The sequence below is a fragment of the Rhipicephalus sanguineus genome, unplaced genomic scaffold (genome assembly GCF_013339695.2).
Source record: "Rhipicephalus sanguineus isolate Rsan-2018 unplaced genomic scaffold, BIME_Rsan_1.4 Seq7007, whole genome shotgun sequence".
Lineage (NCBI taxonomy): Eukaryota > Metazoa > Arthropoda > Arachnida > Ixodida > Ixodidae > Rhipicephalus > Rhipicephalus sanguineus.
The window spans coordinates 3,071-25,979 of record NW_023615796.1 but is presented as its reverse complement, the minus strand read 5'-3'; the positions used below and the strand labels follow the sequence as shown (position 1 = coordinate 25,979).

Genomic DNA, 22,909 nt, shown 5'->3' with positions numbered 1-22,909 from the left:
CGGAAACGAGTTTCGAAAGAAAAGCTTGCAAGTAATGGCAGTTCTTGCGATTAGCCGAAACCAGCCACATTCAGGTGAAAGTGAAATAGTTATGCGAAAACAAAGGGTGTCAATTATTTCCGAGAACGTTAAACAGTCACGTAAGTAAAGAAGTGCCGACACAAAAAATTCAGTTTTCTGTTGCAATAAGTTGCTAACAACCCACTTATCGCGGCGAGATACCCCATTTCCTGGAGCGCGCGAGGGTTAATTATTTGGAGAGGGTTTCACATAACTGCGATGCGCCCAGTCGCAGTTTCAGAGAACGCCGAGTGAAGCGGAACACAGAGTGGCTGTCACGTAAACATAGCTGGCTACGTGAGCACACAAAGCTGCGAACACATTATGAGCACCGCGTTGACAACTCTTTTCGACGAAAGCTTCCTGAGCGTTGTAAAAATCTGGGATGTTGTAAATATGCGTGACCCCCCGAAAATGCTCTGGCGAGGTAAGGACGTCAGCTTTTGTACTCCCGTGCACACCCATAAAGGCGGCGCCCCTCTTTACGTCGAAAAGGTCTGCTAGGAGAGCGCGCTCGCAAGGAACAAGGCAGCCAACACAAACGCGTGATGCAGGCGGTTGTTTACGTTAAAACCAAGTTGGTGTCGTGAAGTGGGGCGTTTTGCGTACAGTTGCGAGACACGCACTTCAAAATAGGTTTTAAACATGTTCTAGTCTACATGAGCCACTGATATTTCTCACATGATGCGTGCGCGTCCACACAAATCTATCCCCAAAGTAATCTCGCCTTTGAAGATTTGTGTCAGTACTCCTTTAACAAAGCAAAGGTTAAGCGCCGTACACTTCGAATGTATAAAGACACTCACTTGTGAAAAGCTGCCTGCCGCAGAAACAGTCCTGGGAACGTCCACTGCTGCGAATGAACCCTCGCAGCCGAAGCTTCATGGGTTTTATCGAATGAACCGCTTTCACGTGACCGTCTGGTTGCGTCATATTGAGCCGAGTCACGCTGGTTGTGCGACGATCTTCAAAGTGCGATAAGTGGCCGGCCCTTCTGCCACAACTTTCGCTGGGAAACTAAGCGCCATGTGTTCGATCAGTTGTCGGTCGTTCGAGCATGAAACACGTAGACATATAACCTGTCTGCAATAAGGTAATGTTAATTTTGAAAGAACATTTTAGTGCATATAGCGAATGGGAAAGTTCGAAACATGCGTGAAAAAAGTTGGCGGCAAGTATTGGTAGCGAGCGTATGCAAACAGTAATGACCAGTACTCGCGCTCACCTCTGTGAAAAATTAATTTATGGGGTTTTACGTTCCAAAACCACGGCATGATTATGGGGCAGGCCAAAGTGGAGGACTGTGGCTTAATCTTTTACAATCTCGCGCACCTAAATTTAAGCTCGTGGGTGTTCTTACATTTCGACCCCATGGGAATGCAGCTGCCGTGGCCGCATTCGAAACACGTATCCTCGAGATTCGCACAACGACATCCCACCTGCAAAACTACTATGGCAGGTACTGTGACAAGCTACGCTCAAGGTATGCGTGACCAAAAAACGGCCGCCATTCCTCCAAAGGGAGGGGCAAGTCAGCCCCATACCGCTTAGCGCTTCACTTTTTGAAGCGAGGTCTGGTTGCCTTAGAAAGCGAAGTTATAAAGCGAGATTTAGTAAAGAAGAAAAATTCACGTTGTGGGGAAGGTAAGGAAACGACAGAGCATGTCCAGATTGAATGTAACGATATCCACCCAGGTGTGTTTGGGCACGAGCCTACATGAAGCCTTGAGTTTTAGAGACAGCAATGAAAAGCTGAACATGACCGCGATAGAATTAAGTGGACAGAAAGGACAAAAATAAAGAGTGGGGAAACAAGGTCATTCTGCGTATGAGGCGGAGATCTGGGCTGTGAATTTGTTTTTGTTTTATACAGTAAGATCGATTTAATCGAAGTAGACACGGCATTAGGCCGGTTTAAAAATATGTTTCTCTTCTTTTCCATGCTGGTGGCGCACATGTCACCGCCCCATTATAAAGGGGACGCTCATAGCATCCAACCATCCATCCATCTTTACTCAGTTGGACCCGTCCCGTGATTACTTAATGTACATGGTTATGAGTTGAATAAACTTTATTTGCCCAACGGTTGATATTGTGCCCGGGGCTAGGCTGCCAGGGATTCACCATTCGAGGAACATCTTTCGAGGTCCTCGGCGACGGCCCTGGCCCGCTGGACGGCCCACTCCTGGTCTTCGGGGGCCTCGCTGAGAAGGGCGGTTCGCCATCGCTCAGCAAGGCCCTCGCTTCAGAGGGTTTTTCAGGTGTCCTCATCTTTCCTCGTAGTGTATCGTCATTTCTGTCGCATTCCCAAAGTACATGGGCCATATCGGCCCGTCCGTGCTCGCACCACGGGCAGCCAGGCGATGGGTGCAGCGCGGGCCACAGGAGGTGCAGGTGGTAGGGGTTGGTGAAAGTACCCGTCTGCAGCCGCCTCAGGTCAACCGCCTGCGACCTGTCCAGACGCACGTGGGGTTCCGAATATATCTTGCGGTCTTTCCTATAGTGCCCAAGCACCTCGTGGTACGTGGCCGGGAACTCTTCGGCATAGCAGTCAGCGTATATCTGGTCCCTTGCTCCTTGCGCCACGACTTCGGTTGCCGCAACAACGGAGGTGGTGGTGGTGTCAATAGCGGCGGCGCCGGAGCCGGTGGCCTCCACCGCCGTTCCTCCACCGGAGTCCCTCAACACAATGGCGGCGCCTGCTCCCTGGGTGACCGCGTCGCGGTGGGTAAGTTGCCTCGCGACGAGGTGGGCGCGCTCATTGTGGTTGGGCAGGGTGCCGGTGGGTCTTTGGCCGTTGGCATTGCTGCGGTTGCTTTTACGGCTGCTGGTGTAGATAGCTGCATGTGCGCGGGGAACCACTTGAGGGCTTTGTCCGTAATCGTGCCTGACCTGAAGTCCCCAGCCCTGGCGTTTAGCATGCGAGCCACCTCCTCGGACACCCAGCCTTTGGTGTAGTTGCGAGTCGCTGATTTTGAATCGCTGATAATCAACGTGTCTTCCGCACCTCCATGGAGTACCGCGAGGGCTATGGCCATCTCTTCCGCAGCTTCGGCCGACCGCAGCCTCGCAGATGCCGTGACCCGGACCTTTTCCTTCGTATCCACGACCGCCATGGAGAAAGCAGGTACCGCCGCTGTTGGCTGGCCTTGTCTTTGATGTTGCCGCTGGCGCTGTTGCCGTTGTTGTCGTAGCAGTAGTAACGGTGATGGTGGTGGCGCCCCCAGTTCGTCTCGCACGTTCTGTTGGAGCGGCGGTGGTTGTGGTTGTTCCCCGTTGCCGTCACCGGAGTGCCGTGGATACCTGGCCGCATCGACTAAGAGAACGCCCTCTCGTCTTCCGTGCTGCTTCAGGATCGCTATCGCTCTGCGTTTTCGGCGTTGCAAGTCGTGCACGGGGTGCATGTTCCTGGGGATGTTTTCTGTCAGTATAGCATCCCTGACTTCTGGTAGCAATGCTTCCTTTAGTCCCCGCGCCTCGTGATAACGAATCCCGAGCTGGTCCAGAATGCGTCTTCCCGTTCTGGTGCCCGACAGCCTCTCGAGCTGCGCGATTCTCTGCGCCTCGGCGATCTCGTCGAGCGTGTTGTGCACGCCCAGCTCGAGGAGCCTATGGGTTTCCGTGTACTGGGGCACACCCAGGGCTGTCTTGAAGGCCTTGCGAATCGCCACGTTCAGCTTGTCGGTTTCGCTCCTGTTCCAGTCGGCGTACGCGGCGACGTACGCTATGTGGCTCAGCGCGTACGCATGTAGCAGCTTTGTCACGTTGTGTTCCTTCAGCCCTTTCCTCTTTTTCGCTACCCGTCGCACAAGGTGCGTGGCGGCGGCCACTTTCTTCTGAAGTCGCGCAACCAGCTCGCGGTTGGCACCGTTCTCTTCCAGCCACAGGCCGAGCACTCGTATTTTGGACACCATCGGTATTCGGGTCCCCTCCTTCGTCGTGACGTGGATTCCCAAACGACGGGCGTCCACTACAGCCTGCGGGTGAGGTCCTTTCTTGCGCGGTCTATGCAGCAGGATTTCCGATTTATCTGGAGAGCAGACGAGCCCCGTGTCTTCGAGGTGCCGCTCCACCTTCCGGACAGCCCGCTGTAGTCTTTCTTGCATTTCGCCGACGCTCGTATTCTCCGTCGTCCACACGGTCACGTCGTCTGCATAGATCGTGTGATTGATACCCTCGATCGCGTCAAGACGCTCCGGTAGCCCGATCATGACGAGGTTGAAAAGCATGGGGGAAAGCACAGAGCCCTGCGGCGTACCCGCACCCCCCATGCCAACCGTTCGCGGCAGAGCCCCGTCGATCTTGACCGTCGCCTTGCGCCCGTTCAGGAAACATGGTTATGGCCATGGATTTTTCTTTACAATAATGGCGGCCGAGAACCCCTGATGTTGCATTTGAGGAACTATTTACCTCCTACTTTTGTCCCATGAAATCCGGGGACCAAAGGCAGGCCTTTGTGAGATAGGTGTCATGGCTTCATTGTCATGTTTGTATCTATTGCGAACCTTGTTTTCTTTCGTGCTCGCCCCATTGGTGGGGGGGGGGGGGGCTGCTGTGCCATATCCCCCCCCCCCTTCATGGCGAACTCTGCGCACGCGTATGGATGGGTGGTTAGCACACGTGCCATTCACTTAATCTTGTGGGCCTCTACCATGGTCCCCAACTATTTGGTTTCTCTGCGCAAAGCCCACCGGCGTCGCTATTGCTTCCCTTCAAGTGCATTGGCAAGCGTGTGCAGGAGGAGCCTGGTAAAACACGAAAGTATTCTGTCAACCGAATATTTTTTTAAGCACCGCACAAGAACGGCACGATGCACAGGGTACACAACACCAGCTTTACAATAGACGTGCGATGTCTGATCCCGCATTCATCTTTTTAAAACGAAAGTGTTTTATGCCGGGGTCCACTACGGCTCCACTGACGCATTTCCGTCACGGATATGACGTTGTAAAATATACAGACTAACATATGGCAAAACAAAAACTAAAAGAAAAAGTTTTTCGGCACGTTTATGGTCATACTAATGCGTGCTATGTATATACACCATTTGCCGGTGGCGGTACACAGAGCTCGAAGGGCGCGCTATAAAGGTCGTCGCCCCACGCGTTGAGATGAGCGTACGCCTCTACAGGGCGTGGTCGCTCGTACGCCTTGCGCTCGCTCGTACGCCTTTGTACGCGTTGCGCTCTCAGCGCAAGTTTGCGTTGAAGTTACAGAGAGCACGAGGGTCACTTCGCTCACTGCAGCGGCCGGTTTTGCGAAAGGAGAGCGCTGCTCACAAACAAATAAAGTACAACTGTCACAGTTCGCGCTCATCCTGTGTATACTTGTGCGTTCGTTTCTGCGTCCTCCTTTGTATTTGACCAGCGTGCTTTAACTGTCGAGCTGTGACAGTTGTTAGTTCGCGCTCATCCTGTGTATGTTCGTTCCGTGCGTCCATTCTGCTTGAGCAGCGTGTTGCAAGTTTCGAGCTGCTTGCCGTTCTTCGCGTGACATTACAACTTGTACCTATAGCATTCATTCCTTCGCCCTCGGGGCGAAACAATGCACAACAAACGCCCAACTGCGTCTGTGGAGACACGTTTTACTTTCGTGTTATACCGATTCCTATGACAGAGGGATCAGCCATGTTTTTTTTCGCCCCATTCATTCCTCCTGCTGATGACTGCGTGCATCCTGCTCAGAGAGGAATATACACGGGCGTTGACTCAACCTAACTACAACTTTCTTTAACGCAATAGCGTTAGACCGCTCGTTTCGCAGAAATATCGCCGTCGGCGTCGGTGACGGCTTCGTTGGTTATGAGCGAAAAATCGTCCGTGACCGAGAAATCGAGAAAGATGCAAATAAAATAAACAATAAATATCTTCGGTGCCATTGAGGATCGAACAAGGCCGTTTGCGTGGCAAGCAGGTGTCCTACCACAAAGCCACGATGTTACTTGCAATTGCTTCGGAAATAAACACTACATAAATGTCATGTAGCGGAAGGAGTCTCCTTAACGCATTTTGTTCGGCAGGTATCACGAGGAAAATGAGCCCATTCGGCGATTTATAGGCGCATTGGCGAGGCCATCAAACTACGTTTTTTGCGCGACGCCATGCTTCGAACAAAGCCGGTATAGTGCACCCACCGCCGCTAAAAACATACACAGACGAACTTTCAAACAGCGCCAAAAATTGACAACTATGTCCATCTAGCGGAAAACATATCAAGCAAGCAGCAAACATTAGATTATGGTCTGCCATCTGTGAGGCATTGTGGAAAAGATGTCTCGACTACAGCAGAGCCTATATGGTTCTGCTGTTCTAGCACAGGGAAGTGCTTTAGATTGGAAACCTGTACCATTACTATAGATACATCGCGCGCGCGCGTGTGTATGTGTCTGTGTGCGCGTGTGTGACAACACACATTAATAAGTATGCACTTAGTGGTTGAAGTGCGCACTAGGGGCCGGATTTCGCTATCGCGTTCAACTCTTAAAGGCGAAGCTTAAGGGTCCCCCAATTTTTTAGGCAGTGGGATAGGCCATGCGAATAAGGAACGGCCGCACATTTATCACCCCTGTTATGCCAGGGCTCGCAACCCAAACTTCCTTGCTTCGGCAAGGCATTCAAGTTGGTAGAACATCTGACGCAAGTGGCGTCAACATCGATACGCTGTCTGATGCAACCAACCTCAACACCAGCGAGGTGTCTGATGCAACGGGTGCCAACCAAGGCGGGAGTCTCATGCAACCCCCGGCAACTCCTGCGATGCGTCTGACGCAACCGACGGCAATTCCTCACGCAACGTTCGGCAAGCCCTCTCAACCACGGATCCGATTCCAGCCAGCGACCAACGGCGGTTCCTCGTTGGAGGCTTCGAACTACTGGCTGATGCAAGGGATCCCAGGGCTATAAAAGAACCAAGCTACGCGGGTAGAGGGACACCGACCGAAGAAATCCCGGGCCGTCGTCGCACCTCAGTGCGAGCCCAATAAGCTGTCGGCCCCAGGGCCGAATATGTAACGCCTCTGTTTATATGTATATAAATTTGCCTTAACTCACCGTCGCCTTCTCCGCTCCGTCTATCAGCTCTGCGCAGATGCAGCCGCAAGCTGAGACACCTGATACCCAACACCCCTCATCTGCTGCGTTCCACCAGAGAATAGCTTATTCAGCCTACTCCAAGCGCTATTTCGTAAAAGTAGTGGGTGGCGCTCGCTTTTCTACCTATGCAATTCCAGATGTACAGGATGGCTGACAGATGTCCTCTGTTGAACAAATTTCAATAAACACCCACGAACGCCGACGCGCGAGTGCAACTTACTTGTTTCTTGAAGATGACGCAAAAGGAGAAGAAATCATGCTCTTATTTCGACCTTTTTGCGTGCTCAAAATGATATTTATCGAAGACGGAAGCCCGTCTGCTCGGGATGAACCATGGCGCGTGTCATTGGTGGAAGACAATCGTTCGATTTAGTCTGGCGACGTACACTAGGGGGACCGTTGTAATAAAATCCTCTCGCTGTTGGCGCGCTTTCACATTCGCTCGGAGTATTCACGGTTTACCGATGATTTCCTCCGGAGCTTCGCCCCATTCATCATCAGTCACTCCGTGGAGGTGCTGTGGATTTTTTTGAAAAGCATGCGCTCTAGCAATGTTCTTCCTGCTGTAAATTAGTGGTAGTCGCGTGTACTCACAACGTGTTTTTTTTTCATAACTATGCGTTAGTTAATATAATTAACCTTCTTTAGTCAATTTTTTAATTCTTGCTTGAATCTGTAAAACATATTCTTTTATCTGCAGGCCGCCTCAAATAACCTCAGCATCAACCATTTATTTTGCGCTGAAATATTTCTACATGCGTTCTCCGAGAAAAACCGAAAGCGCGCGAAACACGTCAAATATGAAATAGAGACGCGCTCGCGCGACGCTACTCAAGCGCTTCAAGCTTTCTTTGGTTAATAAGGGGCGCGTTCTTTAATCATTGCATTATAGAGGGCTTCACGAAGACCCGCCGCTGACGCGTTCATCAAAGAGCGTCAAGCCTCGTACCAGGGGCATTTCTTGTACATCGACATTTCTTGTGATTAATGGAAACCGGCTGGCCATCTGAACTGCATCGCCTCGTCGCATTGAGATTGCGGAAAAGTTTAAGAGGATAAGGACCAAAGTATATTTGACAATGGACGCCGCATTTTGGCCTCAATGCGTCTACGCTCACAGCTTAGTTCATTTCCAAGTCAATGACTGAAATACAACTACGAATACCATGCATAATGGTTGCGATCTGTAAACAAAGGCGGTTTCAGAGGGAGTACATAGGCGTTCCATAATCAGCCAAATGCACACCGGAAACGAGTAATAAGTGCACTAAGGAATTACATTCCACACGGCCGTTGCAGCAATCGGATTGCAGTACATTGGCAAGATCGTCTCTATTTTGGAGACGGCATTGTTTCTAGTAGTCTTACGAAGAACAAAGCATCCACTTTGAATGCGTTGCGACATCAAGTTCAAAAGATGCTGTTTTCTTAAAAAGCTCCAAAAGCGCAACGCAGTCGCAGGTACGTATATAGACAAGCTTGTGTAAGCGTGACTTCATGCACGCCAGATTTTTTTTTAATTATATGCTGCTTCGGAGAACTTAGCGCTTTAATATAAACTCGGCTACTCTTTTTCACAGATAACAGGATTCGTAAAAATCACAGCAATGAAGAAAAGGTTACATAAAAGGGTACCTAGGGAGAGTTCTTGTAAGTCAGACTTTTCTTTGTTTATGCGTGCATCTCACAGGTCTCATTATCTGGAAACAGGTGAGGGGAGGGGGCTGTTAAAGAACTAACAAGCACATTAGGTTCCGTCAACCGTTGATCCATTCGCCGTCTTTCTTTCAAGCAGAAGTAAGTCGCGCAGGGCATGATGAAATTCATTACTTTTGAATCAGGAAGAAAGATGCATCTTAAATAAATATTAAAGACAGCGAAACGACTTTCGAGGGGAAAAAGCGACGGTATAAACGTGTGTGCTTTTAAGCTATGCATACATACATGTAAACGAAAGAAGAGCACGCAAGAAGTATATTTTATACAATGATAACAACTAAGTTAAAAATGAACGTTATACAATGAAAAATAGTTTGAATGTAGCAGGAACAAAGGCTGAATTCACTTAATACACAACTCAATACAGCAGAAGTGTATTAGTAAAGAAAGTAAAGCAGCTCATTTCTGAAAATTTGTTTTCGAGACATCACTTTAACCTTTCGACGAAAGTGATACGTGTCTGGATTGTAGCACATCCTATATACCATCGTGATTTTGACACCTAAAGCACCGAACGTCATTTCCAAACGTCATGAAGCAACAGAAAAAAATCTATCTTTTTAATGAAGAAAACAGTGCACGTATCGATTAATAGCGTCACTTTCTTAAACCCCGTTCTGAGCGGTGATCCCTCCTTTAATAAACTGTCCTCTCGTTGAAATGGAAGCGCGCTGTGTTTAAAGCAGTTGCATTTGGTGATTGCCCTACCTGATTTTTATTCTGCTACAAAGGCGACGAAAGTGTTCCCATTAACATCACACGTGTGGTCTATTAAACAAAGCTTTGTTCTCAAGATAGTTTTATTGCTTAGTATTTCACGACTTGTAGGAATTTCAATTTTTATCAGCGAATTTGCGCTGACTGTTGAGCGTAAGATGAACAAATCTTTTTTTTTTCTGGATACCTCTTAACGAACGCTTAGATCTAAACATCTGCTTAAGCTCTAATGAAAGTCCTTGCCACTGATTGGCTTATTAATGCGCATGCGCTGTTAGGCGACAATTTTCCGTCGGTACCACGTTACACAGTGAGTACATCCATAGGGGTATATGCTCTCTGGGGTATATGCAGGGCGGCCAATTTCGCGAATGTGGAGCTGTACGCTACAGGCCCCATTGATGGCTAACAAACCGATATGTATGGAAGAACGGACAGTGATGACTTTAGTAGAGCTAGGCAGCCGAGCTACCGTACTCAATGAAACGAGAGTGTCAGTTGCAGAACAAGGAATAATCAGCGTTTATTATTTGGACACGCTTTTATGGGCATGCGGTTGCGTATGTCAATCTGTTTCTTTCTCTTTCTTATCTTTCTGACTCCTCTTTCGTTCTATGTCTTTCTCTCTGTAATTTTTACCTCTCTTTCTTTGATCCTCTCTCTTTTTCTCTCTTTCCTCTCTCACCCTGTACTCGTTCTCTCGCCCATAAGAGTTATATCGCATCCCACTCCGGACAAATCGGCGCACGTGTCCTAGGAGCAAAGCAGAAGGTCAAGAAGAGGACGAAGAGAGCGCGTGCCGGTTCATGATGATGATAACTTTTGTTCGCGACTAACGGTGATTCTCCGAGCTTAAACGGTTTCGCTGTCAAAAAGCTCACAGGGTCTGCTATGCATTCGCCAATGACGACTCGAAGGGCGAAAGCCATCTTCTTTTTCTTGTTACTCGACGTAGTGATGATCACCCACCCCCCTCCGAAAGCTTTATGTAACTAACATGATTTTGCACTGTCGCGAGAATAGGAGATAGAAGGCATTTCAAGCTTACTGCAGCTCACCTGGTTTGGCACTGCTTCCGTGAGCGGCCCACCTTCGACCAAGTGACGCTTTCATGTGATGAAGTCATTATGTTACGTCGCGTTATTGACGTCAAATGACGTCACAAATTATGGCGAGCTGTAGCGTCATTTTGACGTCATATAGTGGCGTCATCACGATATGATTGATGATCTTTTGCATCACGGGTGTTTGCGCCGCTGACGCGGGACGCCGAAGCCGACGGCCAATTGTCGTGTTTTATGAGGCATCTAGGGCTTTCGCCTTCAAAAAGTTATCGAAATAACATGTTCATCATCGTATTTCTGCCATGCATGAAACCCCCCAGACAAGGCTTTGCGGCGACGTGTGTTCTTTATTAGGCCGCTATTTAAGCTAGGTTAAGTATATTTTCATTCCTTCTGTGCTTGACATTGTAGCGTAGGGGCAAGGTCACTTTTCTTCAATCTCAGCAATGCTGGTTTCTTTACCGGGTCCCTCAACAATATGCTCCATCGAGTAACATTTCTTCCAACGGAGTAGTCGAGAGCCGAATACCCATTCTCAAGCTTGAGTGGGAGAACGGAAGAAGGCATGCAGAACAGACGAGGATATATGTGAAGCTCACCAGTGCGGCCACGGAAAGAAAAGCGAGCAAATCAAAAACCAAGCCTGTGGCAGAAAGCTGCTCGCCTGGCGCTTAACATCGAAGTCGAATGCATTTCCCGCGGTAGGACGACAGTCTGGTTTCGCAGCGGTCGTGCATGCTACTGCTCACGAATTATTTTACTGTCCACATGGCTCATTGTTCCCGTACAGTCAGCTTCAATAGTTCAGACACCACGTGGCACAAGAAAAGTACGAATATTTCCGCTGATTCGGCAGGCAGCGTTGAATTCATATTTCCGGCCTGTTCTGAACCCGCTTACAAAGTTTACAGTGCAGCTCGATCGAATACAGAAAAAAAATTGGTTGGGCAATTTAAAGTATATTTCGACATAGTGGTCTATAAATTTTCGACACCGACTGTACGTTTGTGCACATTCGCCACGGAAAATGAAGTGACTTGCGGCTGGTGAGGCGAAATCGCGACACGCGGCGCGGCTGTTCCCGTGAGTGCCGATAGCGAAAGTGCCAAACCCATTCCATTTTCCTAAGCGGGATCGGCCGGCAGACACCGACCAATCGTAATGCTTTAATTTTGAAAACTCGATCATGAAAATGTTAGTCGAAATAGTGCTGAAAAACACGGATTCCCGCACAGCCTGCTCAGAAAAATAAAACAAACAAAATACAAAATAATACAAGTCCATGCACGCAGGCACGGCAGCCCTTGATTATGCTGTAATGTACCGCATGATATGCCATCAGACATGTGGACTTTAGGATGGGTCGCTTTCTGCCGGCCATCCCTGCGTTAGAAAACGGAGTGTGCTTGGTACTCTCGCTATTGGGGCGCTTGATAACAACAGCGTAGCATGTTGCGATATTGCTTCTCCGACCACATGTCGCTACAGCTAATCTTTTTCCTTTGCGGCTGTACATATCGTGGGACATATCCTCAGCGGTGTCCGTGGAAGAAGCAGAAGAAGAAGACGACGCCTTGGTGCGGCTTCGTGACTTTCCCCGCTTACAAAGTCCGTATCCCACGAAAATAACAGCGTCAAGCACCGGTTCATGCTCATGGACAGGTTCGGACAATACCTGCAGAATATCCTCGACCGGCAGGGCAAGACGCTTTCTTTGAAGCACGCTTTCAGCATCATCATGCCCGTCTTGGAGTGCTTCCACAGCTACGAGTACATCCACACCTATGCCGATATGAAGGCGTCCTGGGTGCCACATTGTTTTAGCAAAAACAACGAAAACAAGCTATATCGGCAGGACTTTGGATTCATCTATCGGTGCACGGAAAACGGCAAGCGCAAGGAATACGAGGACGATTGGAGGAAGGCGCACGACGGCACCATTGAGTTCACGGGTCCGCACAACCACACTGGTGCGCACTCGCGAAGGGGTGACGCGGACCTGCTGGGATTCAACGTGTTCCAGTGGCTTTGTTGCCAACTGCTCTGGGAGGACGACCTCAAGAACCCCGAGTACGTCAGCCAACAAAAGAAGGCTATTGTGGAAAACATCCCCCTGCTGATGATCAGATGCTTCCAACACGGGGACATTCCATGTGGAATCACCGAGTTCCTGCAGCACGTGTATTCCGTGAAGTTTAAGGACACGGAAGATTACAAACGGCAGACAGGGATCTTAGAGAAGAGCATTCAGGCGGCGGGTTTCAAGCCCTCCAGCAGGCTAGTCTTCATGCCACCGAGGACGCAGCGGCGGAAGTCGTTTTCGCCCAAGAAGTACGGGCTGCAAGAAATCACCTTCGCCGAGGACAACATGGGGGACAGCGGGAACGAGATGGACGCGGAAGAGCTGCAGACAGCCAAGGTCGCCACGACGCCAGTCAAGACGCCACTCCGGAAAAGCGACCACTGGACGCCCGCGGTAACAGTGTCCGCCTCATGCCTGGACGGCGTCGTCGAGCTGGAGCCCAAGAAAAACGTGGTGTCATCACTTTCGGGTTGGACAAGCTCTGAAGACTTTCGAAAGAATGGTTTCTGTGAGGACAGCAAAAGCCCGGGCTTGGACAACCCCAATGCAACAGCGTATGAGCATCAGATAGGGTTTCGATAGCAATGTACCCCTTTACCGGAGATACAATACTGGATGGCCCGAAAACGTCCGCTACGTTTCACCGGTTGTCAAACCAAGCCGTCGAACGCAGTCTGACGATGACTGTAGAGAGCGAGGAGAAAGCGGTGTTCACTATGGAGTTAATGCGTAGTAAGGCGTTTCCCTCTATAGACTCATAAATACCACGTATTGCTAAGTTGCATGCATGCGACCTATGTTTTCTTGTAGTTAATAATTATTAAAGAATTAGCTGCCGTAGACTGCTTTTTTGTTATCTGGTGCATATAAGAGAGAGAACTTAACTGCCTATCAGAATTCATAATATACAATTTATTCATTAAAAATCGGCAGATCCCACGTACCATGGGAATCGATGTTATGCGAAGCATGTGGCGGGAAGGTGAGTGGCGTGATTTTTGTACTGAGCGAAACGTCACGAAATGACGCTAGAGATATGTACACATTTCATACGCATACACATATCTTGAAGATCCGCATATGTGTTATATAACTAGTTGCTTCCAGTTGGGTAACGATTCCAACAGCGATATGGGTATTACCAACACCAGAAGCGGTGAGCTGACATGTAGTGCTTATACTTGTCCGTTATCACGGAAAACGCAAGCACGTTTCACGTAACCATGTGCATGTGCTGAATGGGTTCTTGACAGTTCTCAACAATATGATCATCACCGTGGTCACTGAGCACCAGCAGCTGGACAGGACTTGTTATCGGATCTGTTTGTGACCGTGGTGACGAGGGGTCTGTGTGTAGTGAAGTATGAGGTAAAGTACAGCTGTTGGAAATAGTGGATGCCTCGGTCATTTCGTCGACCAATTGTTTGTCGGTAGAGCCGGCGATATGTCCGAACCTGAAGTCACCCATAACTTCTGTAAGCGCGAAAAACACGTAGGACAACGAAGAACACAGGACAAGCACTGCTTTTAACTGAAATTTTAATGGGAGGTGACACCAAATATATAGGTGTAACCATCAGGAAGGAAAGGGAGAAAAACTAGACGACAAAAAAAAAGAACATTCGAAAAGAAACACACTATCACAGTGCGCAGTCTACTCGTGCTAACACGTGTGAACAGCGTATGCGCAAGCAAGGGTCTAAGTGATGAAAACCTTATTACACATCACACACATAGCATCAGCAAAAGATGTGCCAAGGCGCACACTATGTGACTGCACAATGCGCAGATTGCAAAAAGTGACGCTCCTTGCTTGTCAAGGTAATCGAAGGAGCGCTAACCGCAATTAAATCACCCCTCTTCATATCGGCGGCCTCGACAATAAACCTGGAGTGAATGTCCTAGTCGCGATACAACACCACGGTGTTATCTAGAAATGGTTAACACCCACATTCTCGACAGTGCGCCGCGAGATGCCCATCCGCTCCTTTACGCACCTTTTTGCGATGCTCACTTAGACGGACATTAATACGCCGCTCCGTCTGCCCTACATAAACTCGGCCACAGGAAAGCGGAATTCTGTAAATCCCCCCCTCCGAGCAATCCACAAACTGGTTTCGATGGTTGAGTGCACACACCTTTCTTCGCTTCTTCACCGGCGAAGTGGTAGGGCATAGCCGAGATAACTTCTCAGGTGCCGTTTGCAGATAACTTCTCAGGATAACTTCTCAAGTCACCCTTTGCGTTTGTGCGCTATAGACCGTCGAGGCAGGGAGCCCTTGATAGCGCTATGTAGACCAACATCAGTGGATGGCGCTTATCGTATTCGGTCCCGCTCGCCTTTCCCACTGGGTGCTGTCTCCCCTTTTTAAATCTTCTTGTGTGTCCCCGTCCGTGTCCCTCTACGACGCGTCCTCACTCGTCGTCACAGATATGCCCCTGGAACAACAGAAGGAACGCTGGTCTTCTTCCATTATGGACCTATTGGTTGAACCAACGTTGCTTGCAGTCCCTCGACAAATGAGCCGTCAAGCACACGATTTCTTTCTTTCCAGAGATTTTTATATCATCGCGACTATCTCTCCGATAAATGCAAATGGCTCTCATTCCGCGTCACTTACGTTCAGCCATATGCGTCACATCCCACGCTGGCCTACAATGCGCAGATGCCGGAGTATTGAAGAGTTACACCTTCATCCGACTCCGCTACTGTTGGCGCTGAATGTACCGCTTCGTACGCTACTAGGGGCGCTCCTGCATCGCGTGCCAGTGCCGTTAGAATCACCCCTGCCGTTTACTCGCTCCGTTACAAGCGTTGGCTGGTCCTCCTCGCTCCTTCGATCGCATCGGCGTTCATTTGAGTGGGCCCCTTCCCATCACTGCTGCTGGCAACTGCTGGACAATTGTTGCCATTGGTCACCTCACACGCTACGCAGAGACTTCATCATTGCCATCTGCATCGGCTAGTGACGTAGTGATGTTGCCTCATTCATTTCACTCCACTTCATTATACGGTACGGCGCACCACGTGAGTAGCTTAGAGACCGAGGACGTTTATTGCTGTCGGACGCCGTCGAAGCGACTATAGCAATGAAACTTCTTTCACAAGATCGCCACGGCCTAAAATCCTCAAAGGAATGGCCTAATAGAACTCGAACAGTGGCCGATATTCTGGCAATGTACGCCACTTCCGACCTCTGAGACTGGATCTTGTCCTTCGCTTTGTGACCTACGCCCATAAATCTCCTACATAGACGAGGACTGTATTAGTATCTCATTATTTCCTTCTAAATGGACACGACCTCCCCTGAACGCTGCACAGGATATTTCCTTGCCACCCTGAAGTAAGTTAGTTGACGAGAGCTTCCCAAGCTGCTAAAGTCGTTCAAGAGTTTCGCCATATTGTCCGAGCTCTCACCACTGCTGACCAGCAGTGCCAAAAGCACCATCTAGACGTCTCGAAGCCTTTAGCGTCGTATACCTGCCACTGATTCGTGTGGTTCTTGATTCTTTCAGCTAACCCCGGCCAGTTAACGAAATTTCTTTCGAAGTACCACGGCCCGTACCGTGCGGTCAAGCAAAGTTCGCACGTTAACTACGTCGTCCAGCTGCCTGAGCCTCCTTCGCATCAACAATCTCGAGGGCATGAGATTGTGCATATAGATTGGCTAAAGCCTTACTATCACTGTGCCGTTGTTCTCTGCCAGTAAGTCGACAGAGTAGATCTTTTCCGTAGGGGAAGTAAATGCAGTCAAGAGGACCCGCACTAATCGCAGAAGAGAGCGCTGCTCACGCAGAAAGAATGCGACGATTCGGCCGTGCAAGCTTTGCGCTTATCCCCATATTGCTGGCGTCTGTGTTTATTAGTAGGGCTTATATGAAACGCTCCATTATATTATTAATAACTGTCGTCAGGCTTTCCTTGGCTTCATTGCATGTTGTCGTTTAATGGTTGCCATTAAGTAAAAGCGGGCCCCACGGTTCCCCTCTTTCTCGTTCAATAAATACTAGGCACAGTGATAAGAAATAATGAAATGTGTGGAGTTTACTGGCTGTATTTCCAGAAGCGAAACCAAAACAAGCAACTAGATCGTCTGCGAAACTGGAAAAAAATGCCACAGCGTTCGCGTGATTCGAACTCGGGTCCCAGCGATTGCGCACGAACTGCCGGCACGGCTGCTTATTAACCCCTTGGGCCACTTCGTGCGTTGTTCGGAGTGCTATACGATGGGTATTATCAAGATATTTCGGTCAAAGACTCGACTGCTTTGTAGAAAACGTCATTTTGGAACGTGTTTGTCTTCACGCCGAAACATGATGACCGGTTGAAATGAAGGCTATGTCATTGTGCTACTTGCATCTCCGGATGATTCGCTGGTTTCCGTGCAGTTTTTGTTTTCAGACGGCCCGTTTTTGTCCTGAAAAACAAGGCGCCATTCAGGTAGGTTCTATAGGTTTCTATTGTTTAAACTTCACAATTCGTGGGGCCAGAATTTAAAGCCCCAGTGTTAACAGTTCTGCATTTGGGAAGTGTGGTACAGCTCCCAGAATATGTCTTTCTACGGACTTTTAGAATTTGCGCCTCTACGGCTTTTTTATTGTCGCAAAATGAGCCTCTCTCACTGAAAACGGGGGTGCTTCGAGCAGTGGCCCCTATAAGAGCACCGATTATCCAAGGTCCCTGAAAGCTGGATCAGGGCCGCTATCCCATGTAATCCAGCGGCAGCGTGGCCTGGGAATGTTTCACCACCCCTGTACAATACTGAAGCGTGTCATTCGACAGGGCACACGCCCTTGCAACGCATTGCCGGACTACCCGCCGTTATGGCACAGGGACTGTGCTTAGCGCTACAAGAACGAGGGTGCGGGTTCGATTTTGGGACACGGCGGTGTTTCTTTATAGTTAAAGACGCGTTTCCTTATAGTTAGATGCACGTTAATAAGCCTCGCGTGCGCCTAATTATTCTGGATTCCCCCACGCACTGCGGTGTGTCTCATAATCATATGATGGTTAAAAACGGATGATTAAACATGCTTTCTTTTTTTTTTAATTTAGAAACTCTCATCAGTAGCATTTGTTATATACGTGCTTTCAGATTCAAGATAGAAAATACATTTGTGTTCCACTTAGGCTTTCATGAAAAACTATCTTTTGTGCATCGAAGCTCGAAAATATTACAGTGAAACCTCGGTGATACGAATCTCACAGAACCACCAAAAATATACGTATCATCAGAAATTCGTATCACTAGAAAGCATAGAAAATTAGCATATGCGACAAAAGAAAGCTTGCGTACATTTTCAGTTATTGTTTGTCAGGGCTGCGGCAACGTCAGGAAGAATGCTGAATGATTGTCAGTTAAGGTTTTAGATGTCGGCAATCATACCAGCACTCGTAGATATACGGCCCGTACGCGCGCATTTAATTAATGAACCAGGTGCTTTGTGACCCGCAACACTCGGAGGCCGTGACGCGTCTCTGAAGGTTCATTCTGACCGTAGCAAAAGTGTTTTTCTTACACCGTGACTCTGACGATTTGGCGGTGTGGCGCGCATGCCCACGCTTGCGCTCGCGTGCTCGCACGTGCTTGGCGCGTCTTCCGCGATAGCGCGGACAGCACCTCTTCGAACCTGGGTGGTAGCGAACGTTCGTATCAAACGTCGCTGTGTGAAAATCGGTTCGCAACAACCGTATACCAAGGTAAATGTAAATGGTAGCGAAGCTTCCATAGAAGCCCATACGTTCAGAAAATGGCTGCTCATCAGCTGCTCATGGGGCTTGGCGCCATCTGTGTGAGGAGGGAACACTTCCGGCGGAACAAAAAATAAAGCGGATGTGACGCAATATCCGGTAAAAAAGTGACGTCATTTTGTTGGCACTAGCGCGAAATTTGACCTCAAAATATTTTTCCTAGGCCCCTGATCACTAAGGACTCGCGCTACAGCGAGCCGGCAAGCCCTTGGCGAATGCTCTTGAAGCCAACGCTAGCTAAACTAGTATCGACCCGTGAATAAACAGCCGTGTTTAAAGTGTACCGTCGTGGAATTCGCCTTGGTTTTACCAGGAAACTTTATTCTCTGAGCTTTTATTCTGCGTTCGTGTGATCTTCCACAGCGTGAATAACGTAGGCAGCAGCGTACATCTCATATTTGCAGCGTTGCTTATTTGCTTCGCACATGCGCAGGGGACTTAAAGAGCGCATTGCATGCGTGCTTCAGTTCTACGAGCAAGAAATGACGCCTGGTCACGCCAAAATAATGATATTTCAGTTTTATTCAATAGTCACAATAAGCAATTTAACACACCCTACACAATGAGCAACAAATGGCATAAGTACAAAAGGTGCGTACACTACGTGCACTATGTTTTGCCTTTTGTTCCGATAAATTAACCTTACGGTAACGTATCAAGACATGCGAATTGTAGCGATCGTAGCGCGACAGATAACTTAGCGATCCGCTCACCGATAACCGGAATATAGTAGGCACCGCATGTTCACGAAGGAAACCGGGCAGCAGGAATACTGATCCATGAAAATCCAGCAAGCACACTACTCCGAACCGTTGCCCCGGTGTCTTATCTAGAAGAGAGGGCTCGCCAGGCGTACGCGTGTTGCTATTGCATCCTTGGAACACCACATCGTTTCCGCTAGTACCGAGGAAAGCGTTCGGCGTGAAATGTTAGCCGCCTCGTGCCGTTGTCCGTTGAACACCGTATCCAACACGTTCACCAATGATGAAACGCACATCGCAACTTCGCGCACACAAAAATCAAATTCTCACCAAATAATTGACAGAACGCATGCAAGTGCGAACACACCAGAACACCTGAGGGGGCGTGTCGCCGCAGACGAACTTTACGCGCGCCTTTCCGAACACTACAAGGACTGCGTCGCAGAGCAATGGCATGTGTCATTCTTTAGAGGGCGCTAATAAGAAGATTTTTGATAATGCATATATATTTTCATGAATTCTTTGTACACTGGATCTAAATAAATGTTATTCTGAAATAAATCTCGGTATATTATTTTGTTGTTGAATGAAATTAGGTTTTTTGTTATTAGTGTTTGTTCCCACCACACCTAGTCGCGCTTCAATCGCTACTCCCATAACTCCCCATGCTGATGTCGCTGACAATAGGATCTGAACCGCTTTTCGCCCGAAGCTTCGCGACCTATTTGGATAGACCTTGCGTATACTCCCTTACATTGAGGCCAACGGGCCTTGGCCGGGACCAACGATAAATTTGTATCACCCCGAAATTCGTATGAGCTGTGATCGTATCACCGAGGTTTCACTGTAACTAGAACACCAACGCATTTTGTCACATTTAGGAACGCACAGCTCGAAATAGGCGCTATCGTCAGACTGCGTTCAAGATCGATACGAGTTTCGAAGTCAGCGGCTGCAATTCATGAGTGGCAACATGCCTCTGTAGGAATTGGCCCAAAGGTAATTAAAAAAACTTTGATAGTTAGCAAATTTATATTTTATATTATTTATATTTTATATTATTTATACTATTTATATTTCTACTGCATACAATGTCCGCCGCTGATAGTAATCTGGATCAAGGAGTAATTTTCCTACATGATGAGGGTTATATTCAAAATATTGTCGGTGGCGAAAGAAACACTTAATTGTACTACTCGCATCTTTCACTGCGCTTCAGGATAAAAAAAAAAATGTACTGAGATAAAGAGCAGCATTTCACTTTGACTGCTGCATAACAAAACGCCAGCCTCGATGACGTAAGCGAGTTTTTCCTGTAGGCAGTTCGCTGTAATTATCGAACCTTATTGTTGTCACCACGTTGACAACCTCAGTAACAGCTGTGTCACTTCACATATGATAGGGTACGACGACGTCTTCCAAAGTTCAGCGTATTATCCAGTACAGCTAGGGGCCGCCCATATCGCACACCCGCTCTAGGCCAGCTAGATTGGCGACGTGCGCATCGACCCATCATAAGCGCTGAATACGCCCCCCTCACGCCTCCTATTAAAAAGGTGTGCGCGCGGCATCTTTCCTTAACAGTTCACTTCCCGGACGTGGTGTGCGAAGGTAGTACATTCTCTTACTTTGTTCATCCGCAATGTCCGCCAGTCTGTACAGCGTCCCGACAAGTCCCACGTGTGGGTTCGTCCGTTCGGTGGCGAAGCACCTCGACGTGAAGCTATGCGTGAAGAATCTGGATTTCTCTAAGAACGAGCACCTCTCCGAGGATTACGTGAAGGTCTGTCACCGCTACTGGCGTAGTTTTTTCTTCTCAATTTTATTTCTCGCGTCCGATGTGAACCCTCGTATACGTAGGAACCTTCGGTCAGCAGCACTACTAAGGGTTCAACTAATTATGTCCTAGATCCGGAGCAAATTTTTCGCATGCATCAAGCGTAATGACGCGCACGTTTTCTTACTGCCATTCCTCGACTGATTCTGGTGCGCTCAATGCCAGCACGTTCATGGTAAATTTGCTACCTGAGCTTTTGGGAATAACATCATATTTTCTATGAACGTGCTGACTGCACTCGGCAAACGAAAGAAACTCGAGGAAAACGCAGGTCAGTATTATGTGGTTTAATCTTTTAGTTTCTGACTTTAAGACGACGCATTTTGGAAAATATCGCTGTATCAAAAAAAAAACCCTACTTATTACCATGTCGGACAGCATTTACGGCATATTGCAAATGTCGTAGTTTAGACCTTGCCAAGACATAATAGTAATAATATCTGGGGTTTAACGTCCCAAAACCAAGATATGATTATGAGAGACGCCGTAGTTGAGGGCTCCGGAAATTTCGACCACCTGGGGGTTCTTTAACGTGCACCTAAATCTAAGTACACGGGCCTCAAACATTTTCGCCTCCATCGAAAATTCAGCCGACGCGGCCGGGATTCGATCCCGCGACCTTCGGGTCAGCAGTTGCCAAGCCATAGGCAAACTCCATTGGTGGTGGCTGTAACTCAAAAGTTGTACGAACTGTCATTGTACAACACATTACGCCCCGAGGTTCACTCAGTATAGACCAGTGTCAGCTTGCTACGTGTGCTCATTTATACTAACGACGCCAATTTCTGTAACTACAGCCTTGCTCTGCCGAATGTCCTGTTGCATCTTTGCTTCGTCCTGCATGACCTTGTTTGGAAGGCAAACTGTCAGTGGTCTTGTTCCACTCGAACTGGTGCAATACCAGGATACTACAATTTTAACTTGCTCTCCGCATGTTGCGGATTTTCTTCGATGCTTATGTGAGTGGCCTATAGGGCAGCAGTCGGCTTTCTTGCCAGTCCGTTTGGAGTGTATTACCGAACATGATACTTTTTTTGTTGGTCTAGTATATCTATTCCTCTACCCTTAGTAGGTGCAGCACTTATCGTCCAGTTGGACACCGTTAGTAGTTCGTTTATCACTGTCACCACGGTGCGAAGAACGACCATGCACTTGTTTTGAATCGGTTCATGCATTATGCAGTGGGCGTGTACAGAATTTCGAATTTGTAGTATCGCAAAAAACGGCGAGAGCCTGTCGCACCGCCGAAAGTACGGCTATGCGCACGCCTAACATCTCGGGCGAATATCACCTTAGCTGCTTGTCGGCTATCTGCGTGGTCCCATTCATGAAATAAGACCCACGTGTTGTAACGTACGCAAGACTAGCGTCCTGTGATGCTTTTACAGCGAAAGCTGTTACGAGATCATTTCAACGGCCGTTTTTTGGCGCGTACTTGTCCGCCGCCGGTGTCCGTAACCGCTATTGCACGAAATAAGAAAATAAAGGAAATAAGAAAAAAAAATTCCACAATGCAACGAGGTTCGAAACCTGGGCCCTCTGCGTGGGAGCCATGTGTCTAACCTCAGGGCCATGCCGGTGCATGAAACTGCGTTTAAAAAAGACCCTATACAGGCTTCATGTCCGGAAGGAACACATTAACATATGTAATGTAGTGTAGTAGAAGAGGAAAAAAACAACCAGGCGTCACACAAACGCGAATTCTGTAACGGGAGTCACACAATGCGAATTGCGCAACGAGTGGGTGGTTGTTGCATGCTTCCAACCCATTACAAAGGCCTCTGTGATAATTCTCATCGTCATTAGCCACAGCTCAACAATGTGCACATAATGCCTTACAGGTGTTTAGCCAGTACCACGGTTCTCCGCGAATGACGAAATTGCT

The 22,909-nt window shown here is 48.4% G+C and overlaps 1 protein-coding gene across 1 annotated transcript; it reads left to right on the top strand.

Annotated features, from left to right (window-relative positions):
- The first annotated feature begins 12,299 nt into the window (after window positions 1-12,299).
- Window positions 12,300-13,316, top strand: LOC119378130 (serine/threonine-protein kinase VRK1). Its single transcript, XM_037647374.1, has one exon. It carries the CDS (start codon window positions 12,300-12,302, stop codon window positions 13,314-13,316), a length of 1,017 nt encoding a protein of 338 aa, XP_037503302.1.
- Window positions 13,317-22,909: the final 9,593 nt, after the last annotated feature.